Raw genomic sequence first — 13,361 nt, 5'->3', positions numbered from 1 at the left:
AAACAACATAAATGTTATACAGATATTTTAGCTCTCATCATTTTGGTATGACTACTTAGGATACAGCTACACACCATCTGCTGACTGACATGGCCCTTACTTGGCTCCATTGAGGGAAGCCATCATCATAGCCCACACTTCTTGTGACCTGGCTCCAGCTCCAGGAGGCCAAAGATATACTACACTCTGTCCATACTTTGCCCTCCGTGACAGGGGCAAGCCAGGACACTGTTGCTTCTTCTGACTATGACAGAGAATAACAATTTACTGTATATTGCTCCCAAGCCTTTGTTCCAGGAAAAAGATGTTTTCTGGCACACCCAGAAAACGTGTTGCAGTTATTTGTATATATTCAACATAGCTGGTTACGAATTATTCAATTGCCTCTCAAAGTCTGTGTAGAAGTTTTAATATGTTTTATGTTTGTCTGTGGTATTTCAACCTTCAAATAATTATTTCCTCCTTAATCATGTGAGTATGTTGGTAAAAAGAAATATTAGATTTTGCTCCTGGATCCACTTATTCTCTAAATGTAGATTCCTCATTCCTTACCCAAAATACTATCATTATACTATAATGATACTGATATGAATTTCTTAAATAAAAAGTTTAATATTTACTGACAAGAAACAAATATTGAACTTCAAGGGGAATAGACATTATTATACAGAGGAAAGATATTAGAGACAGATTATTTCATGAACTAAAAAGTTGTTATTTGTCTGAAAAAAACATAGATATGCAAGAGTGGTAAACAACTTTTAAGGGAAATCAACACGTAAAAGGTCGTAAGACTTAAAGCATCTTTTCTTTTATACACATGTCAAGTAATTTCTCAGTGACTATGCAGGGAATTCATGACATCTTTTTAACTCATTCATGCATTAATTACAATAGCAGACATTTATCTAGTGACTGTTAAATCCAGAACACAGTGATTGCTGCCTTCATTTAGTGCTTCCCATATGTCAAGACCAGTATGATACCTTCTTCCAGCACACTATTGAGCATCTCCAGATTAATCGAAGTAGGTTGGTTTCTTGACATACGTCTACCTAGTATCCTCTGAACAGGGATTTCATGGGTTGGGGCAAATTCAATTTCTATTATTCACATGTATCGCTGCAGAGACATAGAAGTGAAACTGTACCCTTTTGGTGGACCTGCCTGTGTTGGGTGGGATGCTCATATTTTTCCACATTTGATAAAAATCAAGCCTCTTCTGCCTACTCAACACTGGATAAAATGACAGTGTCATACACAGAGAACAGAACACTCCTTTAGTTGCTTCAACATTCTTTTTTTGGCCTCATTTTTCTCCCTTTCTACTGAGTTTTTGAATCCAAATTTAGTGGTGATGACTAAGAAATTGCCAGGATGTGACAGAGCATTCAGTTCATTGAGTGCTTCCTTGCTATTTTCCAATAGTTGTAACAATTGTCAAGTTTTTTTCTCCTGACATTGTAGGTGCCATGTTATTTTTAACAGATATTAAATCACATTTGCAGAATCTATCCATGCAGTAACAGCCTCATTTTACATATAGCTGATTTCTTGATATGTATTAAGGAAACTCCCTGCAGACTTTTTACTAGTTGATTCTTCTGAGTCCTGGAATTTCCAATATTTAAATAAGAATCTCTGAAATTCAAATTATATAAACAATAATCAAGTGGTCTGCCATGTGCTAACATGTCATTTTTGTGACGGGAAGGTAGATTGGGGAAAAACGTAAGACAAGTTCCCTACCATCTGGAGCTAATCATACAGTTATATGAGTCACAGGGCCATGCTAGAGGTGTAGGTAGAGTTTATGGGAGCACAGATAACAGGTGTAATCAGTTCTGATTGGGAGAGATTATATGTGATTCTGGAAACATTCATATTTGAGCTAGGCCTTGAGGGATTAGAGGAAAACCAGTAGGTAAACAAAGGAATGACATTCTAAGCAAAGGAAATGAATGGCATCAGTAAAACACGAAGGCACACATGGTTCTTTGGTGAATGACACTGGAAGATGATCCTGGAAGGCATGGTAGTGGCTGGATTGCAGAGAATTTTTCAATGTTACATCAAGTTGTTGTTTTTACTATAGGTAAAGTGAAATCATCAAAATTTCCCAAGGAAGGGAACTTTGCTTTAGGAAAGCAAACCTACCAGCTGAAGAGAAGAAACCAGTTAGGAGGATATGACAGCAGTCCAGTGAAGAGGTAATAAGGTGCAAACTAGAGCAGTGGCAATGGGAATGGAAGGTGAAGGTTATGGATCATAGACTAGAAAGCATCGGAATAAAATGAAAGATCCTCTGAAGTGTTAAGTGTGAGCAACTGCCAGGATGGTGGATTCCAATTATTAAGACAGGGAACACAGGAAAAGTAGAGGAAGTGTGGCTCTGTGCTTCAAATATTATTCTTCCCTGTTTTCTGTATTGAAAAGCTCTGCTAAAATGACACCCTCTCTGTGAATCCCTTCCTAGTCCCTCAGTCAGATTTAAGTCTGGCTTTTTCTGTTCCCATACAGCACCTCCTGTAAACCTTCCTTTTTTTGTTATGGTAGCACACATTGTATCTATGCCATTTGGGTACATGTTTGATGCCTACAGATATATGATAAGCTGTCTGAGGCCACATATTACTTGCCTATGAATATTTAGGACCAACCAAGTACATAATGGATCATTAGAAAATGTGTATTAAATGAATGAATGAATGCTGCTCTCACATAAGACATTAAATGCAGCCCATTTTCTGGACCTGCCTTAGAATATGCAATGATCACATCTTACCAGTCTGGAGTTAGCCATACATTGTTTATGTGGCTAATTGGTATCACTTGCCTTGATCATATGCATTGTTCACTAGATTTATATTCAAATGGTTTCTGACTCCTTATGAAAGGAAAATCCATTCTCCAATGATGATGTGTTTTTCCATACAGTGATTTAATTCTCAAACAATTTCAGCAACGTTCTATGCAGTTGTCCTCATCACTAAAAGAAATGTGGAGACTTCTAGTCAAATTTATTTGTACTTTCTTGGCTTTCTTTATGTTGAGAAATCCTACAAAGAGGAGTTTTCACAGCCCATAAATAGAACATTTTGGTTCCTAACATGTGACAGTTGCCTTAGAAGTACATTGCTTCTTGAGTAGGTTGAATTTGTGTGAATCCTCTGAAGATCTATCAAGTGTGCCCCTAGGCTGAAATAACCCCAAAAGATACTCCAATTCGTGCATTATAGGAGCCAGATTGGGGAAGTGGGGGGAGATTAGGCAGATTACTGTGTGAAACAGTGTTTGTAGAATCCCAGAAAAAAGGAAAGGAAATTGCGTGAGTGCTTAAATTTCAGAGAAAAGCTGCCTTGCCTGAGGAATATGCCCCTCCTTGCTGAAGTGACTTAGAGTGCTTCAGATATTGTTTCTCAGCTAGTGTGTATTGCTTAGAATGGTATCCAAAATGAAAGTGAAGGAAGGTAGAACCATGGAGACATTGTTTTTAAAAGACGGGTGCCCCAGAAAGCTTGCAATATTTGTACACATGTTTTTGGTGATAGTACCAAGTATTTTTTTTTCCTGATAACATCTCAGCAAATTAGCAAAAATCTGATAGTTTAATTGGTGCCTCTATCACATGTAGCTCAGTTAGCATTTTCCTGATAATCTTCCACTCCAAGTAGGCTCTTTGCTACTCTATGGCTTACTTCTAGATTCAAATCTGCTATTCATTTCATTTAGCTTTGAAATTATCATTTTGAATGGCTGCTTATTGTACACATAGACACGCACATGTACACTCAAACACACAAAAGGTCTTTTTTTTAATTTATTTTTTCCTTGAAATGGTCTATTGAGGGCAGGAGCCCTCCCAGTCTAAAGTAAAGATGGCCAAATGCATGGCAGAAAACCACATTCCTGAGTTCAGAATCCACTGGGCTGCTCTATTATGTCTGCTGGTAGAATTACTATAAATTCCTTGCTTTTGTATTGATTTACATGTAAGTATTACTGTAAAGCAAGAATAGGGTAAGGGGGGAATTTTTCTTTCTGTCTCAAGCTAAGGTTCAATGACCCCCAAAAAATCAATTTGGTTTACCTGGAAATCAAAGGTAGGCTTTCTTTGTAGCATTCTTTTAGAAATATAGGCAACCAGCATTGTAACACAGGTTTCAGCCTGAGGCAATTGACAACCATAGTGTATAATAATTGAAGAATCCATGAAAATTAAGTACAAGGACCAAATGTTTATTTTCTCATATTGAATCCTGAAGGGAACAAAGCTTCGTATGTCAGTTTTATGATTGTCTTTTCAATCCTTGGCTCTTGTATTTGTCCAATATAGTTCACTTATGTGGCTTGTTCTAATGTTCCCAATACCTATAACAAAGAGAGCTAATCATTGATCAATAGCACTTTCACTTATGGCTTTTTCTAAAGCATCATGGAAATGTTATATACAGTCTGCTGATTTCCAATGATGATAGTTTATACTATTAAAATAGAGTGCCAGTCATACAAGCTTTAACAAAGCATGTCTTAACCTCCTAAAAGGCAATACCACATGATTCTACAGGAAATTCATAGCTATAATATAAACACTGAACTTTTATTTACTTTTGTTGCAGGAACTTTTCACACCTGAGTGCAAATTCAAAGAATCAGTGTTTGAAAATTATTACGTGACATATTCATCAATGATATACCGTCAGCAGCAGTCAGGCCGAGGGTGGTATCTGGGTCTGAACAAAGAAGGAGAGATCATGAAAGGCAACCATGTGAAGAAGAACAAGCCTGCAGCTCATTTTCTGCCCAAACCACTAAAAGGTAAATTTGATATTGTGGAAACTATGGATTATGCTACTAAATATACTTATTTATTTAATTTCAATAGTTTTGGGGGTACAGGTGGTTTTTGGTTACATGGATAAGTTATTTAGTGGTAATTGCTGAAATTTTGGTGCACTCATCACCCGAGCAGTATACACTGTACCCAATATGTAATGTTTTATCCCTTACCCCATTCCCAAACTTTTCCCCTACTCAAGCCCCCAAAGTCCATTATATCATGTTTATGCTTTTGTGTCCTTATAGCTTAGATCCCACTTAAGTGAGAACATACAATATTTAGTTTTCCATTCCTTAGTTAAGTCACTTCGAATAATGGCCTCCAGCTCCATCCATGCTGCTGCAAAAGACATCATATCATTCCTTTTTATGGCTGAGCAGTATTCCATGGTGTATATATACCACATTTTTTTAAGCCACTCATTGATTGATGGGCACTTAAGTTGGTTCCATATTTTTGCAATTGTGAATTTTGCTGCTATAAACATACCTGTGCAGATGTCTTTTTTCATACAATGATTCATTTTCCTTTCAGTAGATACCCAGGATTAAGATTGCTAAATCGAATGGTAGTTCTACTTTTAGTTCTTTAAGAATTCTCCATACTGTTTTCCATAGTGGTTGTTCTAAGTTATACGCTCACCAGCAATGTTAAGGTGCTCCCTTTCCACCACATCCATGCCAACATCTGTTGTTTTTTGACATTTTAATTATGGCCATTCTTACAGCAGTAAGGTGATATTTCTTTGTGGTTTTAATTTGCATTTCCCTGATGATTAGTGATGTTGAACACTTAGAAATAGTAATTTAAAGCAGTCTTTTATCATACTTTCAAAAGTGAAATTGTTGTTCCATATTCAGATATTTATTTTTTAAAAAGTTGCATTTTGTCACATTCAAAAACGTTTGCTCTCCTGATTTTAATTTTTCCATAGCGCATGTACATATAGTGACACTTTACTCATGTGGAAGTAAGTTACTTGCTAACTCAAGACAGCGAAGACCCCCAAATTACGCTAAAATGTTGCTTGAGCAGAAACATAGGTGTTAAAAATGTGTCTACACTTAACACTTACCCGAAAGCTCCTTGGGTCCTCTCTAAGGGCCCAACATATTATTTCAGCAACTTTTGTTTATAGTTTTCCCATCATTATTAGCAGATTAATAGCAAAATAGTAAGGGTGGGGGATAAGAATAGGCTATGGAAAATAGGGATATAAGAAATAGTGAGATGTGGTAGAGAAGAGACAGAAAATGCAGGCAAGGCAGAGGAAGACTTCAAAGAGGTTACTAGCCTGGGGTTAGAGTAGGGGTTTAGAGTAGAGGCAGAGACTGCTGAATTCAAATAAGCATAGCGCTGCGTTTTACAGCACATTTTTTGGAGCCAGACTGCCTAGATTCAAGGCCCAACTTCACTTTTTACTAATGGATGGTGTTGAGCAGGTTATTTACATGTGTATGCCTCAAGTTCATCTGTATAATATGGATAAGAGTACTTAGAAGATTCTCACAGAGATTAAATGGGATAATGCATACAAAGAACTTAGAGCAGTATTTAGCATGTTATAAGTGTTCCATAACTGTAAACTAGTATGGTTATTTATAAAACAGCAATAATAAATATTACCATTCACTGTACCAAGAACTATCTAATCACTTAGAGTCTTAAAGTGTTTCATTTTAAAGAACGATATAAATCAGTGTTTTAAAATGTTTAAATTTTAATATTTGCCTTGCACAGTATGCTATAGATCATATTTAAACTTCTAAGAGCTTTATTAAATGCATTTTTTATTAATCCTCTTATATAACCATAAGTAATAGAAGTTACGCATTAAAATTCTTTACACACTACTACACCAAAGCTAGATCTTTGCTTAATCTGATCCAGTCCACTCTCTATTGAGTCCTTGAAAGCAATGTAGTGTAGTAACCAAAAGAAAAGTTGAGGATCAGTGTGGTATGCCCATTTTTTAATGTATTTTTTTCTCTTTTTTCTAAAAATTAAATTATTTTTAATTGACATAAAAATTGTACATATCTATTATGAACAACAAGATATTTTGAAGTATGTATACATTGTGGAATAGCTAGGTCAAGCTAATTAGCACATGCATTACTTCACATACTTATCATTTACGTGTATAGAATAAAACACCTACAAACCATTCTCAGAAATTTTCAAGAATACAATATATTGGTGTGCGCAATTGAAGGCCTTTTACACCATCTTTATGTGCTTTTCAGTGGCCATGTACAAGGAGCCATCACTGCACGATCTCACGGAGTTCTCCCGATCTGGAAGCGGGACCCCAACCAAGAGCAGAAGTGTCTCTGGCGTGCTGAACGGAGGCAAATCCATGAGCCACAATGAATCAACGTAGCCAGTGAGGGCAAAACAAGGGCTCTGTAACAGAACCTTACCTCCAGGTGCTGTTGAATTCTTCTAGCAGTCCTTCACCCAAAAGTTCAAATTTGTCAGTGACATTTACGAAACAAACAGGCAGAGTTCACTATTCTATCTGCCATTAGACTTTCTTATCATTCATACTAAAGCCCCATTATTTCGATTGAGCTTGTGCAAAAGAATGCCAAGCATTTCAGTTAACTAAATCGGGGAGAAGGACTGCCAAATTTTCACATGATCTCACCTATACTGCGGGGATCACAAACCAAAAATATTTCACAGCACTAATGCTGATCAAAATTTGCTCTACCACCAAGAAAATTTAAAAGACCACAGTTGTTCTTCAAAAATAAACAAAACAAAACATAACAAAATTAACTGCTTAAATGTTTTGTCGGGGCAAACAAAATTATGTGAACTGTGTTGTTTTCTTGGCTTAATGTTTTCTATCTACGCTTGATTCACGTGTACATCTTCTTCGGCATAGTGCAACTTTATGATTTCTGAAATTCAATGGTTCTATTGACTTTTTGTGTCACTTAATCCAAATCAACCAAATTCAGGGTTGAATCTGAATTGGCATCTCAGGCTCAAGGTAACAGTGTTCTTGTGATTTTACCAATTTTTTTTTTTCTTTTTAGATTTGTAGCATTGTGGTTCAAGTTATTGTGCTGTACTTTGTGAGTAGAAATTGAGTTGTACTGTCAACCCCAGTCAGTAAAAATAACTTTAAAAATTATCATCAAGTGTAGATTTCTCTTAATTCCATTTGTGTATCATGTTAAACTATTGTTGTGGCTTCTTGTGTAAAGACAGGAACTGTGGAACTGTGATGTTGTCTTTTGTGTTGTTAAAATAAGAGATGTCTTATATATATATGTATGAGTCCTTCTGTCATTGTATTTGGCACATGAATATTGTGTACATGGAAATATTAAGACTGGTTTTCCCTCAACAACATATATTATACTTGCTACTGGAAAAGTGTTTAAGAATTAGCTAGGTTTCCATTTAGATCTTCATATCTGTTGCATGGAAGAAAGTTGGGTTCTTGGCATAGAGTTGCATGATATGTAAGATTTTGTGCATTAACAATTGTTTAAATCTGTGTTCCAAAAGTGGACATAGCATGTACAGGCAGTTTTCTGTCCTGTGCACAAAAAGTTTAAAAAAGTTGTTTAATATTTGTTGTTGTATACCCAAATACGCACCGAATAAACTCTTTATATTCATTCAAAGAATAATCTTTCAACATGTATTTATTAAGCATCCATTATGTGCCATTAACTGAAGTAGCAACTGGAATAAATATTGTATAATGTATATAATATAGATAAGGTCACTGCCCTCAGATAATCTACAGTCTAGCAATTCATATTAACATGAACACTTTAAAGTGTGTTTATTTTATTATTTACTGTACTTGGACTTCAGATTGGTACAGTGGATTTCATATTCCCATTCAGTGGTCAAATTATACAAATAAGACCTTTGTGCTTGTATTTTCTCTGCCACTTGTAGTGTCATTTCCCTACTCTGTTGCTTATTTCTCTCCTCTCTAGAGGGAATACACAGGATTAAATATCTACTGTCTTTTCTACCTTTGAGAACTGAAGGAAAATGCAAATATTTTTTAATGTTGATGACTTTTCTCTAGCTCCCCAAAGCTGCCATTATCTGGCAATGAACACTGTGAGTCAATACAGATGGTCTCTGACTTATAATAGTTCAACTTACATTTTTGGGGCTTCACTGTGGTACAGAAGCAACAGGCATGTAGTAGAAATTATGTCTCAAGCACCCATACAACCATTTTGCTGTTTATTTCCAGTACAGTATTTAATAAATGACACGAGATATTAAACACTTTTTTACAAAATATGGTTTGTAGTACATGATTTTGTCCAACTGTAAGTTAATGTAAGTGTTCTAAGCACATCTAAGGTTGGCTATGCTAAGCTATGATGTTTGCTAGGTTAGGTGTATTAAATGTAATTTCAACTTAAGATGGGTTTATTGGTATGTGACCCCCGTCGTAAATGAAGGAACATCTGTATATGGAGGGAAGAGTTGTGAAATACATAACATGTAATTGACTAGTGTTCTTCAGAGCATCTGCAAATAAAATTACTGGGGCCCCAAACAGCATGCTTTTTCAAGGAGGGGAGACTCCTCATTTCTAAGATGTTTGGGCCAGATTCAGCATGAGCTCCTATCCCTTCCCACCCCAGCCCAGTCTAGTCACCTTGTGATTTCATCCTAAGTCCTCCTCATTCTGCTTCATCCTGCCTGAGTTCTAAAGCACATCTACATGAGGTAAGGTCACCTGCCTATCTTATGCAGGAGCCTTTGTACTATGGTTTAAACACGAGGAGACTCTCACTCAACTACCTCTCCCTAGTAAGTCTTACTAATTTTCAATCAGTAGGGAAAAGTAGTACATTGTCTCCCTCTTTCTCTAAGAACCTTAAAGTTTGGTTAATGACTACTTCAGTTGCTGGTCTTGCTTTTTTGTTGTTGAGAAATAGTGTAGGTCTGCTGGTAATAATATGCAAATTAGCACTGTGGGGTCTCAGGGATGCCTGGCATTAATAGGAAGGAGTCAAAATGCACAGGAAGAATCCTTTACCTTCAGCATTCTTTTTGAGCTGCCTTAANTGGTGTTAAAATAAATGTATAAGTAAATAAATAGCCCTCAAACCTTTCTACAAGTGATGATACCAATACTTTCACACAACATCATTACACATACACCATTTCTCACCCCACGCCCCCAGACACATCCTTCAGTAGCATTCCTCCTGACAGAAAATATTAGTCTTGCCACCGAACTGATGAAAGAAAAAAAAAGATTCTTTAGTCAAATAGTTCTGGGAAACACATCAAATAATATTAGGTCTCAGATATTAGCTCACATCAGAATCACTTGGAAGGCTTATAAGACTCAGTTCACTGAACCTCACCTTCAGAGTTTCTGAATGAATGAGTCTTGTGTAGGCCCAAATCTTGGCATTTCTAACAAGTTTCTAGGTGATGCTAAAGCTGCTGGTCCTTGGGACTTTGAGAACCACTGGTATTAGTTCGTTCTCACGCTGGTATAAAGGAAAGAGGCTTAATTGACTCGCAGTTCTGCATAGTTGGGGAGTCCTCAGGAAACTTACAATTATGACAGAAGATTAAGGACCTTCTTCACATGGCAGCAAGAAGAGAATAAGGAAGTGCCAGACACTTATCAAACAATCAGATTTCGTGAGAACTCCCTCACTATCCTGAGAACAGCATGGGGAAACTGCCCTGAGGATCCAATCACCTCCCACCAGTTCCCTCCCTCAGCACATTTGGATTACAATTCTAAATGATATTTAGGTGGGGACACAGAACCAAACTATACCACACTGGCATACACTATTCCTCTCTTCAGGATTAGTGTGCATTAGCAGATTAACATAGGACTGAAAAGTCCTATGTTAAAACAGTCTGTTTAACTTTTACAGATGCCGAGACAAACTTATTTGGCCACAAAGCCGTATTTTCATGGAGTGTCTATTAACATTGCAGTAGACAGGTGGTTGTCAAGCTTTTTATGGGTACCTGTATCACCTGTGATGTTTTGTATGCTTCTTTGGTTCTAGGCTTGACCTGGGAATCTCCTGAATCTGATACTTACCACAATTTGAAAGCCACTGTTCTATGGCATAGCACTTATGTCAGTTTTCCACCCTATGTATATTCAATTGTTACACTGTATTTAGCCTAAGATAGAATATGGAAAAGAAAACAACCACTTACTTCAGGCTATTTGCAACGTTTTGAATGCAAAACAGGCTCCAATTCCCCCTCCCAGGAATTTTGTTTGTACCCAAAAAGAGCACATGCTCATTGCCATAGAATCCTTAAAGGATTAAGAGGGAAGTGATCTGTGGCACTCCTCCCCTCCCTAACCTGTATATTGTTCCAGTTTTAAGCCAGTCAATCTCACTGAAGAGTTTTTCAAAGACCTCAGCTACATGGATTTAATTTTTCCAAACATCAATTGTCCAAATGAACATATGAGGGAAAATGAATAACTCTTTGTCTGTATCAGCTGATCGCAACTATTCTGTGGATAAGGGGTGGTGGGATCAGAACTGATAACCATTTTAAACAAATTATATAAAAATGTATCTTAGAAGCCTCATTTAGATGAGATGTCATACATGGGTAAAACTAAAATGTGCCTTTACTGGCTTAGTTTTTAAACAACAGTCTCTTCAAGACAATCTACACTTTTTTATATTGTTTCTGAAAATCCTTTCGACCTCTATTCAAAGCCATTTCCGCACTTTAGAAATTTATTACAGCAGGATTCTAATTGCCAGTACAAAAATCTGTACAGGAATATGGCAGTGTTAGAATAGATTGCCATTTCCAATTATAAAACAATTGGCAAAGTATAGCTAGGTCAGGCCACTAGTACCCTTCAAATTCTTAGCCATATTTAAAAAGACAACTTTTCATACCTTTTGTTGCTCTGTCCACAAAGATGTGGTCTCGTGGTTTCACAAAATTGAGAATGCTACAAGTAATAGTATACTCAAAAAGAACATGTCTCTAATTTGAGACTGCTCTTTATCTCCAGGAAACAGAGAGAGAGAGGAAGAGAGAGAGAGAATGAAAAAATATCCCAGCTTAGGGGAATTTTGGAAATTACTGTTTCATGAACCATCACATATTCTGGGCATTTTTAATCTTTAAACATTGTGTTGCTATTTAGATGTTGGTCTGCATTTGTTGTGCAGAGAACAATAATCTATGACAAATCAATGAACCCTTTTGCTAATATCACATGAGTACAAGTATCTTGTATTTCTCATCACATTTACCACAATAAAGAATACAGGCAAGTATAATATATGGCATGATTTTGGGGATTTTCCAATTTCTGTGTGGGCATACTGGAAGAGGTTTGTAACAGTTGCAATTCTGTCATAATGCAGGAAATCTTTCTAGAACACACAATGTGGATGATTTTCAGTTTTAGAATTGTAAACTAATTAATCAAATATCATTTCTGTTTCTTTTTTTGTTTGTTTGTTTTTGAGAGAGTCTCGCTCTGTTGCCCAGGCTAGAGAGTAATGGTGCGATCTTGGCTTACTGCAACCTCTGCCTCCCGGGTTCAAGTGATTCTCCTGCCTCAGCCTCCCGAGTAGCTGGGATTACAGGCGCCCACCAACACTCCTGGCTGATTTTTGTATTTTTAATAGAAAGGGGTTTTACCATCTTGGCCAGGCTGGTCTTGAACTCCTGACTTCATGATCCACCTGCCTCGGTCTCCCAATATGCTAGGATTACAGGCGTGAGCCACAGCGCTCAGCAAAGTTTCTCATTTTTTATTAGTTACAAACACTGCCTATTTCTCTTTTGTACAAACCTTCACACACACACACACACACACACACACACACACACACACACACACACACACGTAGATATGCCTCCAAAAGGACTCAGAGATTCTGTCTTCCTCTGAGAGGATGATCATATGTCTATTCAGTCAAGAGAATGGGACTGTCAAGTTCAAAATCCACAGCTCTCTGGCTTCAGAAGCTATCCTTCCAGCTATGACACTTATGCATGCTAAATAGTCTTACCCAGGTTTGCCCTACAACATGTTAGCATATCTGCATATTTTGTACTCTGAATAATTGTGTATGCTCTTAATAATTTGTTTTCAATGCTGTGTAAAGTTAGCAATTAGAGTAAACGAAACATATGGGACCATGATTAAGTAAGAATCAGTAGATATTTATTACCTTAAAAACTGTCAGTGCTGCATAGCACATTACTGAGGCCGGGATAAAGCATTCACACAAAGATAAATGGATTGACACTGCGTCAATTTTGTAGAAAAAGATACTCTGGGGCTGAGTAACAGAGAATTTTTCTTTCCTTACTGGGATTAATAAAGTGGAACTCCAATTGAAAGTAACTATTCAGTTTTATGTTCTTCACATATGGAAACTTCTCTGTCGCTAATACCCTGGGACAAACTGGATGATTATAATCCAAGTGTTATTTTCTTCTTCAAAAATTTCAAAACCAGAATGAATTAGTTCTCCAAGTCTGGCTATAATAT

General features: G+C 36.8%; 1 protein-coding gene across 5 annotated transcripts in view; it reads left to right on the top strand.

Moving 5' to 3' along the window:
• The window catches only part of FGF13 (fibroblast growth factor 13), a 585,375-nt gene extending 576,888 nt beyond the window's left edge, over positions 1-8,487 (top strand). For all 5 annotated transcript variants that reach the window (XM_017499910.1, XM_017499912.2, XM_017499909.2 and 2 more), the window contains 2 exons: positions 4,620-4,818; positions 7,087-8,487. In XM_017499910.1, coding sequence (XP_017355399.1) covers positions 4,620-4,818; positions 7,087-7,223 — 336 coding nt within the window. In that variant the 3' untranslated portion in view covers positions 7,224-8,487. The remainder of the gene's footprint in view (positions 1-4,619; positions 4,819-7,086) is intronic.
• Positions 8,488-13,361: the final 4,874 nt, after the last annotated feature.

Source organism: Cebus imitator, unplaced genomic scaffold, assembly GCF_001604975.1.
Source record: "Cebus imitator isolate Cc_AM_T3 unplaced genomic scaffold, Cebus_imitator-1.0 Scaffold262, whole genome shotgun sequence".
Lineage (NCBI taxonomy): Eukaryota > Metazoa > Chordata > Mammalia > Primates > Cebidae > Cebus > Cebus imitator.
This window is presented reverse-complemented; position numbering and strand designations above follow the sequence as displayed.